The 13,629-nt window shown below is 31.8% G+C and overlaps 1 protein-coding gene across 1 annotated transcript in view; it reads left to right on the top strand.

The window, feature by feature from the left end:
* Positions 1 to 13,629, top strand: part of LOC143223778 (pre-mRNA-splicing factor SLU7-like) — a 50,512-nt gene that overhangs the window by 20,050 nt on the left and 16,833 nt on the right. The window contains exons 4-7 of the mRNA XM_076452198.1: positions 972 to 1,052; positions 5,398 to 5,562; positions 7,140 to 7,214; positions 10,695 to 10,829. Of these exons, the coding sequence (XP_076308313.1) occupies positions 972 to 1,052; positions 5,398 to 5,562; positions 7,140 to 7,214; positions 10,695 to 10,829 (456 nt within the window). The remainder of the gene's footprint in view (positions 1 to 971; positions 1,053 to 5,397; positions 5,563 to 7,139; positions 7,215 to 10,694; positions 10,830 to 13,629) is intronic.

Consider the following 13,629-nt stretch of genomic DNA (forward strand, 5'->3'; position numbering starts at 1 on the left):
TGAAGTCTTGATGGGCTGGTCAGTGTTCTAACTCTTTTTTGTAATTACATGCACACAGGAAAAAACAAGTCATTAGATGCAGCTGGCATTAAAAGGTATAGGCTCTGTTTTCTTCCTGTACCCAATTTAGATGTAGAAAACAAATCAAGAATTCAAACATAGATGTGGAATATAAATTTGAGATGTGTCTGTACTAAAATGAAACAGACATGAATATTAAGCTAAAATTTTCTTTGTCAGACAAAATTAAATCATATAAAATATGATGATGTTTGAGCCATGAACCACTTACCCAACACAACATTAATCAGTTGTTTTTTTAACTTTGAAAAAACTGCACATTACCAGGATCATGTTCAACAAACCCATACATTTTTTAGTTCATTTACATATATAAAAACGTGTTACACTAGCGTCTCCTGTGAGGTTAGTCTTTAAAACTACTCTGGTACTCTCTCCCCAAGCTTAGTTCTTAACTGAAAGTCTTTTAAAATGGATAAGTTGGTTATTTGTATCTTTGTTAAGACAGTAGTACTTTTGATTAGCCTTCAAAAATGTGGCCAAATATTTAAAACAATATTTGAAAAACAAAATTACAGTTAGGTTTTTTTCAACAATGCAGTATAAAGAATTAGTGTGTGTAAGAATCTTAATAAAAATAGTTGTATATTGTTGGGAAATAAATACGTTGTAAAGAAATGACAATTTATTGAACATAATATGTGAGGCTAAGAAAATAAACCACACATTCAAATTATTCAAGTTACTTAAAACAGTATGTTTGGAAATTAGCTGAAAGAAACAAATCTAAGAATAAATATTTAAAGTAAAGACTGTTTGTGTGGTTAAAACTAAATGTGAAATTATCACATAAAAAAGTAGGAATAGTTTAATTTTATGTGCCTTGGATACTGTAGTTCTAGTAAATTATAAACTAAGCACAAACTAAGACTGAGTGTTCTAATTTACAGCTTGGAGTAGCTTCCCGATATAGAAAAAATGCTTGTGAGAACTGTGGAGCCATGACTCATAAAAAGAAAGACTGTGTTGAGGTGTGTAGTACATTTTCATCTAAACTTTGTGCAGATTAATGTAGAGTGCATTAACTTGTGGTTATCATTTTGTTTTCTGCCTTGGAGCACGTGTTTGGTTTTTTGTTCATATGATCCATGAAGAATTTATGTAAAATGTTTTTTATCTCAGGGTTATCTGAAGCTTCTGTAGACATAAGGTTTTAAATTTTTTGGAATGTGATAACATTTTGTTGTATTTTATCAATTGATGATGTTATCTGATGGATAAATATAGAGAAATAAATTGTTAATGTTTTTATACTATCCATCTTGCCACAGTCATCTTTTACTGCTCAGTCCACAAGGTTTTTTATGACTTTCAAAATTGAATTGAAACTACTGTTTGTTTATGTTATATCAGTTATTGTAGCTAATAATCCATATCTTAATAGTATACAAGTTTTGTGTTCTTAATTTTAAAAAAGCAACATTAAAAAAAACAACTGAATTCCACCTAGTGTGAGAAATGTGAATTTTTTCTCTAGGCATCCTCTTTAATTTATTCATCACCTTTCCAATTAGTAAAAAATTTAAAATCAGTTACTAACTATAGTATTATTACTTAGACAAAGTATAATTTTCTTAATGACAAGAAATGCACTTGAAACAAACTACAAAACCTTACACTGCTGCATACCATATGTTCCTGACATTAACGAAAAATAACAACATTTGGGAAAACTTACAACATAACATGACATTCCAGTAAACACCAAAATTATTCAAACACCAGGTACAAAACTAAAGTTCATACTATGTAAAAACTACACTGACAAACACAACATCAACATAATTTATAAAATACAATGCAACAACTGCTATGATTTCTGTATTGGAGAAAGAAGTAGAGAAATGAAAATCAGATTTAAAGAACACAAACAAGCACCTTCACACATATTTGAACACTGCAACTCAAATATATGTGACATAACCATAGAAAACATCCAGAAACTAAGTGGATAATCAAATATAAACAAATGCAAAATCAGAGAAGCTCTACTTATACAACAACTAAAACCAAATTAAACCAATATAAAGGAACACCTTTTTACCTATATTAATTAATAACCTAACTTCCAACTGCAACGCCTTCTACAATCTTGTACCCATTTATTCTCTTGTCCATAAACGTGCCCAGCAACAGTCAGTTGCAAACTCTCTTTGTTAACCTGAAGATGACCTAGGAAGGTCCAAATGTTGTTTTCTGCTTATCGATAAGTGTTTGTACCCATACCAGCTGTTCTGAGACGTACAATTTTCTTAGTCTTCTATCTTATTTGGTTACAGAGCCATCAAATTAAACCTCCTCTTGCAACAACCACTTATCACATCCTCTCTTTCAGGATTTGTTAATAGTTCTGTCTTGCATTTAACACTGAATTATTTATAATAAAACAGAAAGCCAAGATTTTAATCTATTAAATGACTTGTTATATAACATTGTGTTTCATTCCAGTAGGAAATATATTAACTAGTTTGATGAATTTGTAACAGCTCTTGTTTCACAATAAGTAAGCCAAAAAAATGATTATGTTTATGGGACTTTGTTTGGTATTTAATGTTGTTATTCTGTGTTTTTTGTTTCACTATTTAATGAAATGAAAGTTATTTAGTGTACAATTACCATCAGTATAAAAAGTAGGGTTAAGTGTTATTGGCAGGGGACAATAAAAACAAAAGCCCAGATAAATACCTTATCTCCTGTTTTTCATGTATATTTTATATTTATTATTGTAAAAGTAAAGTAAAAAAATAGTAATCTCTAAGTTATTTAAGGTTAGAATAGGTAAAATTAATAATAATATAATAAAAGATTTTCATGAGCCACCAAAAGAAAAACAAATCGATCTAAATTACACCTTTTTTTTCTTTCAAGAATACTTCAAATTGTAACATTGAAACTACATTTGTTTATCTTATGCAACTTTAAACTTGTAGCAGTATACATCTATTTATAATTAAATGTTATTGTTTTGTTGTCCTTTGAACTGTGTGTAACTGCTATTAGCACCATTATAAGTTGTAAGTCACTTAAGGAATGTGCAGCTCATGTTACACTATTTGATTACATTACTTGCAAGCTGCTCAAGTGCGTGCTTTGTGAAATATTTTTATTATAGTATTATTATTTATTTTACCTAATCTAACACTGATTAACCTAAAAAGATCCCTATTTTTACAGTTTAGTTAATTTATAATAGATGAAGAATAAATATGAAAAACAAGAAATAAAGTACTTACCTAATGTTCTTTTTTCTTGCTGTTGGTTGTCAAAGACACTTAACCATACTTTTGTTTATACTTGTGATAGTAATGCACTAAATATTTATTATTTAATCAAATAATGTGACAAAGAACATATAATAATAACATGTAAAAAAGCAAATTGTAAATAACACAGAAGTAAAGGTGAGAGAGAACCATAAACAAATCCTGAAAGAGAGAATGTGGCAGGAGACGTGTGGTTTTCTATTGATAGCCCTGTAACCAGACGAAATTGAAGACTATAAAAATTATGGTTTGTCTGAACAATGATAATTTTATAGTGAGTAATTTATGTTTAATTTTTTACTCTTTGAAGATGGTAATGGATAAAATGGAGAAGGGATGCCTAGAGAAAATGTCACCTTTCTCAAACTAGGGTATATTAAGTATTTTTTTAAATATTGTCTTATAAAGTGAAGAATTTGTAGGCTATTAAAATGTGAATTATTAGCTTCATTTTTATTCTATACTAATCAGTATAACATAATCAAGAAATATTTTAATTAAATTTTGAATGTTACTAAAATCTCTTAACATGAGAAACAAAGGATATTTATGGTGATAGGTTTAAAGAAACAAGTTTGACATTAAATATTTCATTTTTTTTGAAACTAGAAGTCTTTAAGAAAGTTCCTGTAAAGTGTCAAACAATTTCATTTACTAGTTTTATTTTTGGAATGAAATTTGACAAGAACTATATTATGTACTCGCAATGTAAGGAAGCTGCAACTAAGGGTTAATGTCTGTATCTTCGTCTTATTTTCTTATGGTCATCAGTATTCTGACATTCTCTAACTTGACCATGTGCCTCACGAGGGGACCACGTGTTCACACCTGTTTCTCTTCCTTCTATTATTCTTTTCTGTCTTTTTACTTGAATTATAATTGTTCCTTCTATCCTGTCTGTATGCTGTGTTGTTATTTGGCCCACACTTCTTCCTATCATGGTTTCTAGCCCCTTGGATTACTTCATCCACTTTTATTCTTTCTGCTATTATCCTTTTAAAGTGGTACAGGGAACTCATCTGTGTTCTTTATTTGATGAGTATTTATGTTGGTGATTCTAGGCTTTCTTCCATCGAATTAGTCACCTTACACACACACATTGTCCATTGAAAGTAATTATGGACAACACCTTATTCCTTTGATGTATGCTATCTCCATCATTTAGACACTTTTTCTTTGGTGGACAATGGACTATATCCAGTAACTTTTTTCCATACATCTTATTGTCCCTTACTGGGTAAGCTCTTTTTTCTTTATTTTATTTTTACAAGACCATTTTGTACCTAACAGGATTCCATTTAATGGAAAGTGTTGCCTGCCAGTTTATACTTAACCAAAAATCCACACAGTGTGAGGCCATCTTGATCTGGTACAGTGCTCATCAGTGAGGTGGGTTGTTTCACAAGATCACTTGAAATATCCTTTATCCTAAACAGGGCCCAATCCAGATCAGCCACTCATGAACTGTTATTAGTAAAGCATCCTTCATACCAAGTACAAACTCTATTGCTGATCTGCTTTTAAAAATATGGTTTTGCACTGTCTTATGTATATGAGCTCTTCTAGGTTCTCCATGTGCTCTCAGTTCCCCCGTTTATCTCTAATAGAGCATGGGAGCTCTTATCACTTAACACTGCTAACTGCTATGGTGATGGATCATGGAAACTGTGCATTATATTTTCCTCCCATTGTATGAACGCTTTCCATTCTTTAGGAGGAAATAGTGTACCCTGGTATGGACAAGACAGTCTTCCAGAGGTATGCCACTGTCCTTTTTCATGGAATATGGTGTTACACTCCATGAATTCCCATTGGATGCTACCATAAGGGGACTCATTATTGGATCAGCTTGAGAAGGGCATGCTTCTTAATTAATGCTTGCAAGTTTTGAAAATTATGTATTTTAATTTTAAAATGAATAATGATTGTTATATTGAGTATTTGATATTTAATAAACTGTAACACTTATGATTTTTTATTCTAATAAAGCTACAATCTGCATTCATTTTATGGTCAGTTGGCCTTAAGTGTTTTAATTTTTTTATTTATTCAGCGACCAAGAAAAGTCGGTGCTAAGTTCACATCAGAAGACATTGCTCCAGATGAAGTACATCTTCCCAATTTATCCTTAGATTATGATGGGAAACGTGATAGATGGAATGGTTTTGATCCATCATGTTATCAGGCCATTGTGGACGAATATGCTAAAGTAGAAGAGGTTGGAAAACACTATGATTTTCATTAAAGTAAAGATAATTTATCAAAATTATAATAGTGTGATCCAGAAGAGAATTATTGAAACAATTAAACAGTGAGTGTAACATGAAAATATATATGTTCATATTAAATGACAAAATCACAACTACAATCGGTTGAAAACTGCACATTTAGCTGACAAGCGTTCTTTAATAATACAACAGGAATTTCAGAATAAGTTAGCATACATTATGTAAATGATACATGAAAAAGCTAACTTGTAAAGACATGTCTTCATGCAAAATATGGGTATTTAATTTTTAAGTTTTTTGTGATTTTATTTTTAATTAACTTAGTGTATGTGTGTGTGTATATAAATTTAAGCTGTGTTATATTTATGCTGAAATAAAGTTAATAAAATTACTGTTAATTTTTCAAATAAAGAAATATTGGTCATATTGTATGAATAAAATTATCACATACAGTATTGTGCAGAAGTGTTAGGACAAGAGAATAGTATCTTTTTTCTATTTCATAATCTAATTCTTCCATAGAATGTAAATTTCAATGTTATGGCAATGCTTCACTGATCCTTATTGACAATTGAATGAGCCAGTTTAGAATCCCCATATTCTTGTAGTGAGGGCATGTCATAAGGGTTCATCTGCTTGAATGAACATACTGATAAAATATAAGGTGTGAAATAACTATCCTGGTACCACGTGCAGTGTGTGAAAGAAGCTAGTGTGTATATCATGTGAAACAGTGAAAGAATATAGAATGTTTAAAGTACTCCTGTTTATTGACCTCACTGAGGTTAACTTACAAGTTTGTAAGGCAGAATGTTAAGTTTGAAAAAATTAAGTATCACATGACTTAACAAGTGTAGCAGTAGTTGGCTGATTATTTATTCTAATGACAAAGGTACTAAAGAAGTTTCAAAGTGCAGGAAACTGAGATTTTGTTGGTTTTAATGCTATGTTGAAAAGCCCTTAATTATTCAATATTACAAATCACAACATATTTTTCAACAGTCAGTGTATTTTGCCAGCTATACCTAACACTAGAAATGAAGTGATTAAATACTTCCTTACAATTAACAGAAGGCTTGTATTATTATTTGTATGATCAACACCGTATATTTGGTGAAAACATGATTGTTCAAGCAAAATAAGAGTTGTCCATTTCACTTCCCTTCTATTTTGAATCAGAAAATAAAATGTATAATATTAAAATACTCATGCTAGCATATTGTTTATGTATACATTTGTTTTGTACATTTAAAATTTTGTTCTTGTTTCACAGGGCTTACAAATTTAGTAATGATATTCTGGTGTTCAAAATATTATGCCATTTAATTTAGGAGAATTTTGTCTCTCACAATCAAACTATGGTTTGAGAAAACTTGTATTTTGGTAATATAAGGTTTAGCCATAGCTTTTTACATGTTTCTTGAAAGTATTACTGGTTACAATGTGATTTCTCCAGTTTTTAGTATTAGAGTAAGATAATTTATTATGTATTTTTTCAGTTAAATACAAAAAAGCTTGAGAGGTGTTCAGATAGATGTCATTCAAGTGTATAAATTCATACTTCTAGGCAAAACGAGAACAGAAGGAAGAACGTTTGAAACAAGATCTCTTGTCTGGAGAGATTACAGTGATCAGAGAACAGGTATTTATTTAATATTATCAGAATAATTGTAGAGATAGCAGGTGATTCTCTGGATATCAGAATAATGAAACAAAACTTATATAGAGGCACATAATTTGGTATTTTGATTTCCTGATATAAAATCGTCTAACACTGGAGAAGTGAAGCACACATTTAAAAGCTGTTAGTTTATTCATATAGTATACTGATGAGAATTATATGCAATAGATTTCTTTAATGTTGAAATAGGCTACCCTTCATGAAACATTTGACTTGTATGTCACATATGGTTACCTTTTCACTATTTTTATGAGATCTTAAAATTTACAAGTCACATTTTTCATGAAGAAGAGTATCTTATTTCAACATTAAGGAAATCTATTGCACATAATTCTTGTTTAGTTCAGGAAATCTATTGCACATAATTCTTGTTTAGTTCAGGAAATCTATTGCACATAATTCTTGTTTAGTTCAGGAAATCTATTGCACATAATTCTTGTTTAGTTCAGGAAATCTATTGCACATAATTCTTGTTTAGTTCAACTCGTCATCCAGATAGAACATTTGACGTCAAGAATATTAATTCATAAAAATGTTGTTGTAAATTTTGTTCTGTAAAGTTTAGCCCATACCTGTTTGTTTTCAGCAGAGATGAGTTATGAGCATGAAAGTGAGCATTTTGTATGTGTATAGAAATATGTCTTATTGTATATCATTTACTAGCACTCTTCCTTTATGTCTGTAACAGTACTACCAACTTTCACTCAAAGCCATCTCGGCCTCACTTCGCTCTCTTTACTATCGACTTTCAGTATCTTATTCATATGGGGAATTTCTTCACCTCACTCGAACCCAGCCTTCTTCGTTTTGGTTCCAGGATATGGAACAGGCAGTCTCTCTTTTTGGGATTGTAGACTTCTCTGAAGTTCTACTCCCCTTAAGTTAGCTGCACCTGCATTCCTTTTATTGGATGTTTCTTGTCTAGTAGAACTTTTCCCAACATACTTTGGACTGTTTTTCTACCTGGGATCAAGGCTGCCGTGCTTGGTGGCTCAACAGGGAGTCGACTGTGATGGGATTTCCACTCCTCTGCCTTGTACCAAGTCTTGTTTATTTACATATACTTCCTTGGGGGCTTTCCTCAATATCTCAGAGATTTTGATGTGGTGATCAGTTGAAGTAGCTATTCTCCATTTCTGTATCCTGGAACCTCTGTAGTATATCCTTTAGTTCCTGTTGAGGTGGGTTAAAATCCATATCTCTTTTCAGAATCTGGATATGTACTTGACCACCAACCACAACATGACACATTCCAGGAGTTATGAATCTTGTGGCTGATTGCTTATCAAGTCCCAACCAGGTTCTCCCCATGAGAGTGGTCTCTTCATCCTCGGTTTTTCCTATGGCTGTATTCGTAACTGGGATATATGTATATGTATGAACTTCTAACTCACTGAAATATCAAACTTCCTTCCTGCAGTTCCTCACCTCTGGGGGTGAATGTTTTCAGTCCAGATTGGAGAGGTTAAGTGTTCCCAGTTTGTTAGGTGAAATAGGTGCAATGAATAGATTTTATTGGGAACTCTCTACTTCTATGCACTTTGAAGGAAGCTAGTAGTGAGGATGTTCAAGTTGTATGTAGAGTTTGTAGGATGGATGAAAAGTTGGAGGCTATCCTAACTAAAGTTGAGAAAATAGACAAAGAGAAGTATAAACTGTGAGAAATGATGGCTGGACTTCAGGAGGAGCTTAAGTTGAAGTATAAACAGTGAGAAATGATGGGGCTGGACTTCAGGAGGAGCTTAAGTTGAAGTATAAACAGTGAGAAATGATGGCTGGACTTCAGGAGGAGCTTAAGTTGAAGTATAAACAGTGAGAAATGATGGGGCTGGACTTCAGGAGGAGCTTAAGTTGAAGTATAAACAGTGAGAAATGATGGCTGGACTTCAGGAGGAGCTTTAGTTTTTACATGTAAGGAAGTCATCAGCTAAGATTAACAATGAGATTCACAAAGGGTAGTATTAAAGTATTTGTAAAGACCCTATTCTATTGAGCAACAAGTTTTAGCCCTTGGTTTATGTAGACGAGGAAGTATTGGAGGGTGTGAAAACAGAATGAATAATAAAGGATATGCAATATGAACTTAAGGAGGTTATAGTTACAGGTGATTCTAATATGTCATATAGATAAAATAGTCTGTAGGGTAAATAGGGAGAGAAGAGTTAGATTATGATACTCTGGGGCACAAGTGGAAGACAACTGAAAGAACAAGAGAGATAATGAAGGGGACTGGAAATGATGCAGATTTTCTTGTGCATCTAGGGGCTGACAGTATATGGAACAGTAACTCAGAGGAGCTAATTAATAAGTACAAGGGGTTGATAAAATCATTTAGAGATAAAGGCTGTAATGTCAGGGCTACTGTCAAGAATTAATTGTGGAGATGATATTTTGAGTAGGGCTAAATGCTGGACTAAAATTAATATGTAAGGTTAGCTGGTTGGACTTGTAGGATCGGTTCATTGGTAGGAGGAAATGGATGGTTTACACATAAGTAGTAAAGAGTCTGACATGTTTGCAAGAGCTATTAACTCAGCTCTAAGGAAAGTTTTAAATTAAGACTAGATAGTGGTGAGAGCAAAGATAAACTAAATTAAAAGGTAGAGGAAAGTTTAACATAGGAAATAAGTATAAAAATCATAAGGATCGGCTTAACTGTTACTATAGTAATGCTGGAAGTGTAAGAAATAAAATAGATAACTTTATGGCACTTGTAGGAAACAAAGATTTAGATATAATGGGAATAACTGAAACATGGTTAAATGGAGATGATTTTGATGACAGAAGTTCCTTTGAAACACATGGTTACAGATTATTTAATAGGAACAGAGAAGTAAAGAGAGGGAAAGAAGTGACTCTGTATGTAAAGTATTCACTATTTTAACTAGTCTTCTATTAACAATCGCAGTTTATCTTATGTGGAGAAATGATTATGGATAGTAATAAAATACATTTATTTAGGGGTGTTCAACTGTTTAAAATAACAGTGTTTTCTAGTTTCTCACAGTTGTATGTATAATAACTTTTAATAGTTGAGATTTGTATTTGCAAATGGATCATGACAGCAAAACCTGCAGGTTTAATTGCTGTTTTAATGTTTCTTTTAAAATAAACAAATAAAACATACTAACACAGTACTAATGCAGGAAGGAATTTAAAAATGGCTGCTGGGTCAAAAGGGTTAATACTGTGTCACAATATTTTATTACGTTTACTCCTGTTGATGTTTGGATAGGAGGAACCTTGAAAGTTACTGTGACAAATAAAATCATTTAAAACAGGGAATATAAAGCTTATTGTATGTACCAAAAGTTGTACTCTACTGTAGTTTAACAAACAGTAGCACACTACTACATTTCACAATATTATCACATAATAACATTCTTTGTTTTTTTACCAATGTTATGCCATTGTTGTATTTAATGTTTTTGTGTCTAATAGAATAATGACGTGGATAGTGATCTGGATGATGATGAAGAAAAATATGCTGATAATGCTGACATGCCTGGAACCAAAGTCGACAGCAAACAGAGAATTACTGTTCGAAACTTGCGAATTCGTGAAGATATTGCTAAGGTATGACTTGTGAAACTGTAGAACTGTTTCCAAGGATGTTTTTTTGAATTTTTCTATTTTCACTCTTTGGGAGAAAATTACAGTAAATGTAAAAGAAACTTTGTTACAGAAATAACATGTTTTTAGTGAAATAAAATATATCAAGTGTCTAAGTTGTTTGGATGGAAAGATATATGTGTTTGTGTATTAAACTATTCCTAGATTCTCTGTAAAATTCTTTATACAAGTTGAAACTAAAATACATTAATTTTAAGAAACTAAATTCTGATCTTGAGTGTAATGATAGAAAGTTTTTATGATTATACATTTAGTGTTAATTGAAAATAAAATTGATAAACTGAAGTTTTTTATGTGGTTAAAATATTTCAAAATACTTTATTAGTTACAGATTTTTAGTTTAGTAGAGTTGAAATGTAATAGTATTTTAACTAAGTTGCTGAAATTAGAAGTTTTACATTTTACTGTAGGTTATGATGTGGGCTTTTTTTCCTTATGTTTTCTGACATTTAGTGAAATATTTAAAACAAAATTGGAATTGATGTAGCCACGAAGCATCAAAAAGTTTAAATATTTCATTCTTTACTAAATTAAATATTATTTGAAATGATAACATTGGTCTGGTAGTTTCCTAGATGTTAAAACAATTTAGCATTTGTAAAACGAAGTTCTACAAAATAATGTAGGTTAATATACGATCAAGGAAAAGTCAACTACAGCTTTTGTTTGTTATCATTAAATTATGACAGTGAATGTCTAATAATGAGTTTAAGACTGTCTGATTAAGTTGGAATAGTAGAAATACCAAACTGTGTGTCAGTTTTAGAAGGATTTGCAATGGGTATCCTTTTGTTTTTATCAATATTTCAACAATAATTAAGGCTTATAAAACATATGGACATATTTGTCTGTTTGTTTCTTGTCTATTATTTTAGAAGCTTATTGTATGTGTTGTCTAATGTGGAGTTCTCTTACAGTGTTTGAACCTTTGAAATATTTTACATTTCTTGAGTATAAATTGGTGGAAAATAAGCAAGAAAGTTTTAATTATGAACAAGTCTAAAACTTACTGTAATTTATCTGTTTGTGAGACTGCTATACATCTGTCATGTGAAGTATGTAGTAATTTATCTGTGTGTGAGACTGCTATACATCTGTCATGTGAAGTATGTAGTAATTTATCTGTGTGTGAGACTGCTATACATCTGTCATGTGAAGTATGTAGTAATTTATCTGTCTGAGAGACTGCTATACATCTGTCATGTGAAGTATGTAGTAATTTATCTGTGTGTGAGACTGCTATACATCTGTCATGTGAAGTATGTAGTAATTTATCTGTGTGTGAGACTGCTATACATCTGTCATGTGAAGTATGTAGTAATTTATCTGTGTGTGAGACTGCTATACATCTGTCATGTGAAGTATGTAGTAATTTATCTGTTTGTGAGACTGCTATACATCTGTCATGTGAAGTATGTAGTAATTTATCTGTTTGTGAGACTGCTATACATCTGTCATGTGAAGTATGTAGTAATTTATCTGTGAGAGACTGCTATACATCTGTCATGTGAAGTATGTAGTAATTTATCTGTTTGTGAGACTGCTATACATCTGTCATGTGAAGTATGTAGTAATTTATCTGTGTGAGAGACTGCTATACATCTGTCATGTGAAGTATGTAGTAATTTATCTGTGAGAGACTGCTATACATCTGTCATGTGAAGTATGTAGTAATTTATCTGTGTGTGAGACTGCTATACATCTGTCATGTGAAGTATGTAGTAATTTATCTGTGTGAGACTGCTATACATCTGTCATGTGAAGTATGTAGTAATTTATCTGTGTGTGTGTGAGACTGCTATACATCTGTCATGTGAAGTATGTAGTAATTTATCTGTCTGAGAGACTGCTATACATCTGTCATGTGAAGTATGTAGTAATTTATCTGTGTGTGAGACTGCTATACATCTGTCATGTGAAGTATGTAGTAATTTATCTGTGTGTGAGACTGCTATACATCTGTCATGTGAAGTATGTAGTAATTTATCTGTGAGAGAGACTGCTATACATCTGTCATGTGAAGTATGTAGTAATTTATCTGTGTGTGAGACTGCTATACATCTGTCATGTGAAGTATGTAGTAATTTATCTGTGTGTGAGACTGCTATACATCTGTCATGTGAAGTATGTAGTAATTTATCTGTGTGAGAGACTGCTATACATCTGTCATGTGAAGTATGTAGTAATTTATCTGTGTGAGAGACTGCTATACATCTGTCATGTGAAGTATGTAGTAATTTATCTGTTTGTGAGACTGCTATACATCTGTCATGTGAAGTATGTAGTAATTTATCTGTGTGAGACTGCTATACATCTGTCATGTGAAGTATGTAGTAATTTATCTGTGTGAGAGACTGCTATACATCTGTCATGTGAAGTATGTAGTAATTTATCTGTGTGTGAGACTGCTATACATCTGTCATGTGAAGTATGTAGTAATTTATCTGTGTGTGAGACTGCTATACATCTGTCATGTGAAGTATGTAGTAATTTATCTGTGTGAGAGACTGCTATACATCTGTCATGTGAAGTATGTAGTAATTTATCTGTGTGAGAGACTGCTATACATCTGTCATGTGAAGTATGTAGTAATTTATCTGTGTGAGAGACTGCTATATGCTGATACTTGGCCCACTTTACTAATTTTTCAGCTGCACAGAGAAGATAAAATGTAAAAGCTGTTGTGGCATTTTCCAACAATTTCATTTATTACTTGAGAGGCCTGCTATGGAATTCTTTGTTT

Source organism: Tachypleus tridentatus, chromosome 8 (genome assembly GCF_004210375.1).
Source record: "Tachypleus tridentatus isolate NWPU-2018 chromosome 8, ASM421037v1, whole genome shotgun sequence".
Taxonomy (NCBI): domain Eukaryota; kingdom Metazoa; phylum Arthropoda; class Merostomata; order Xiphosura; family Limulidae; genus Tachypleus; species Tachypleus tridentatus.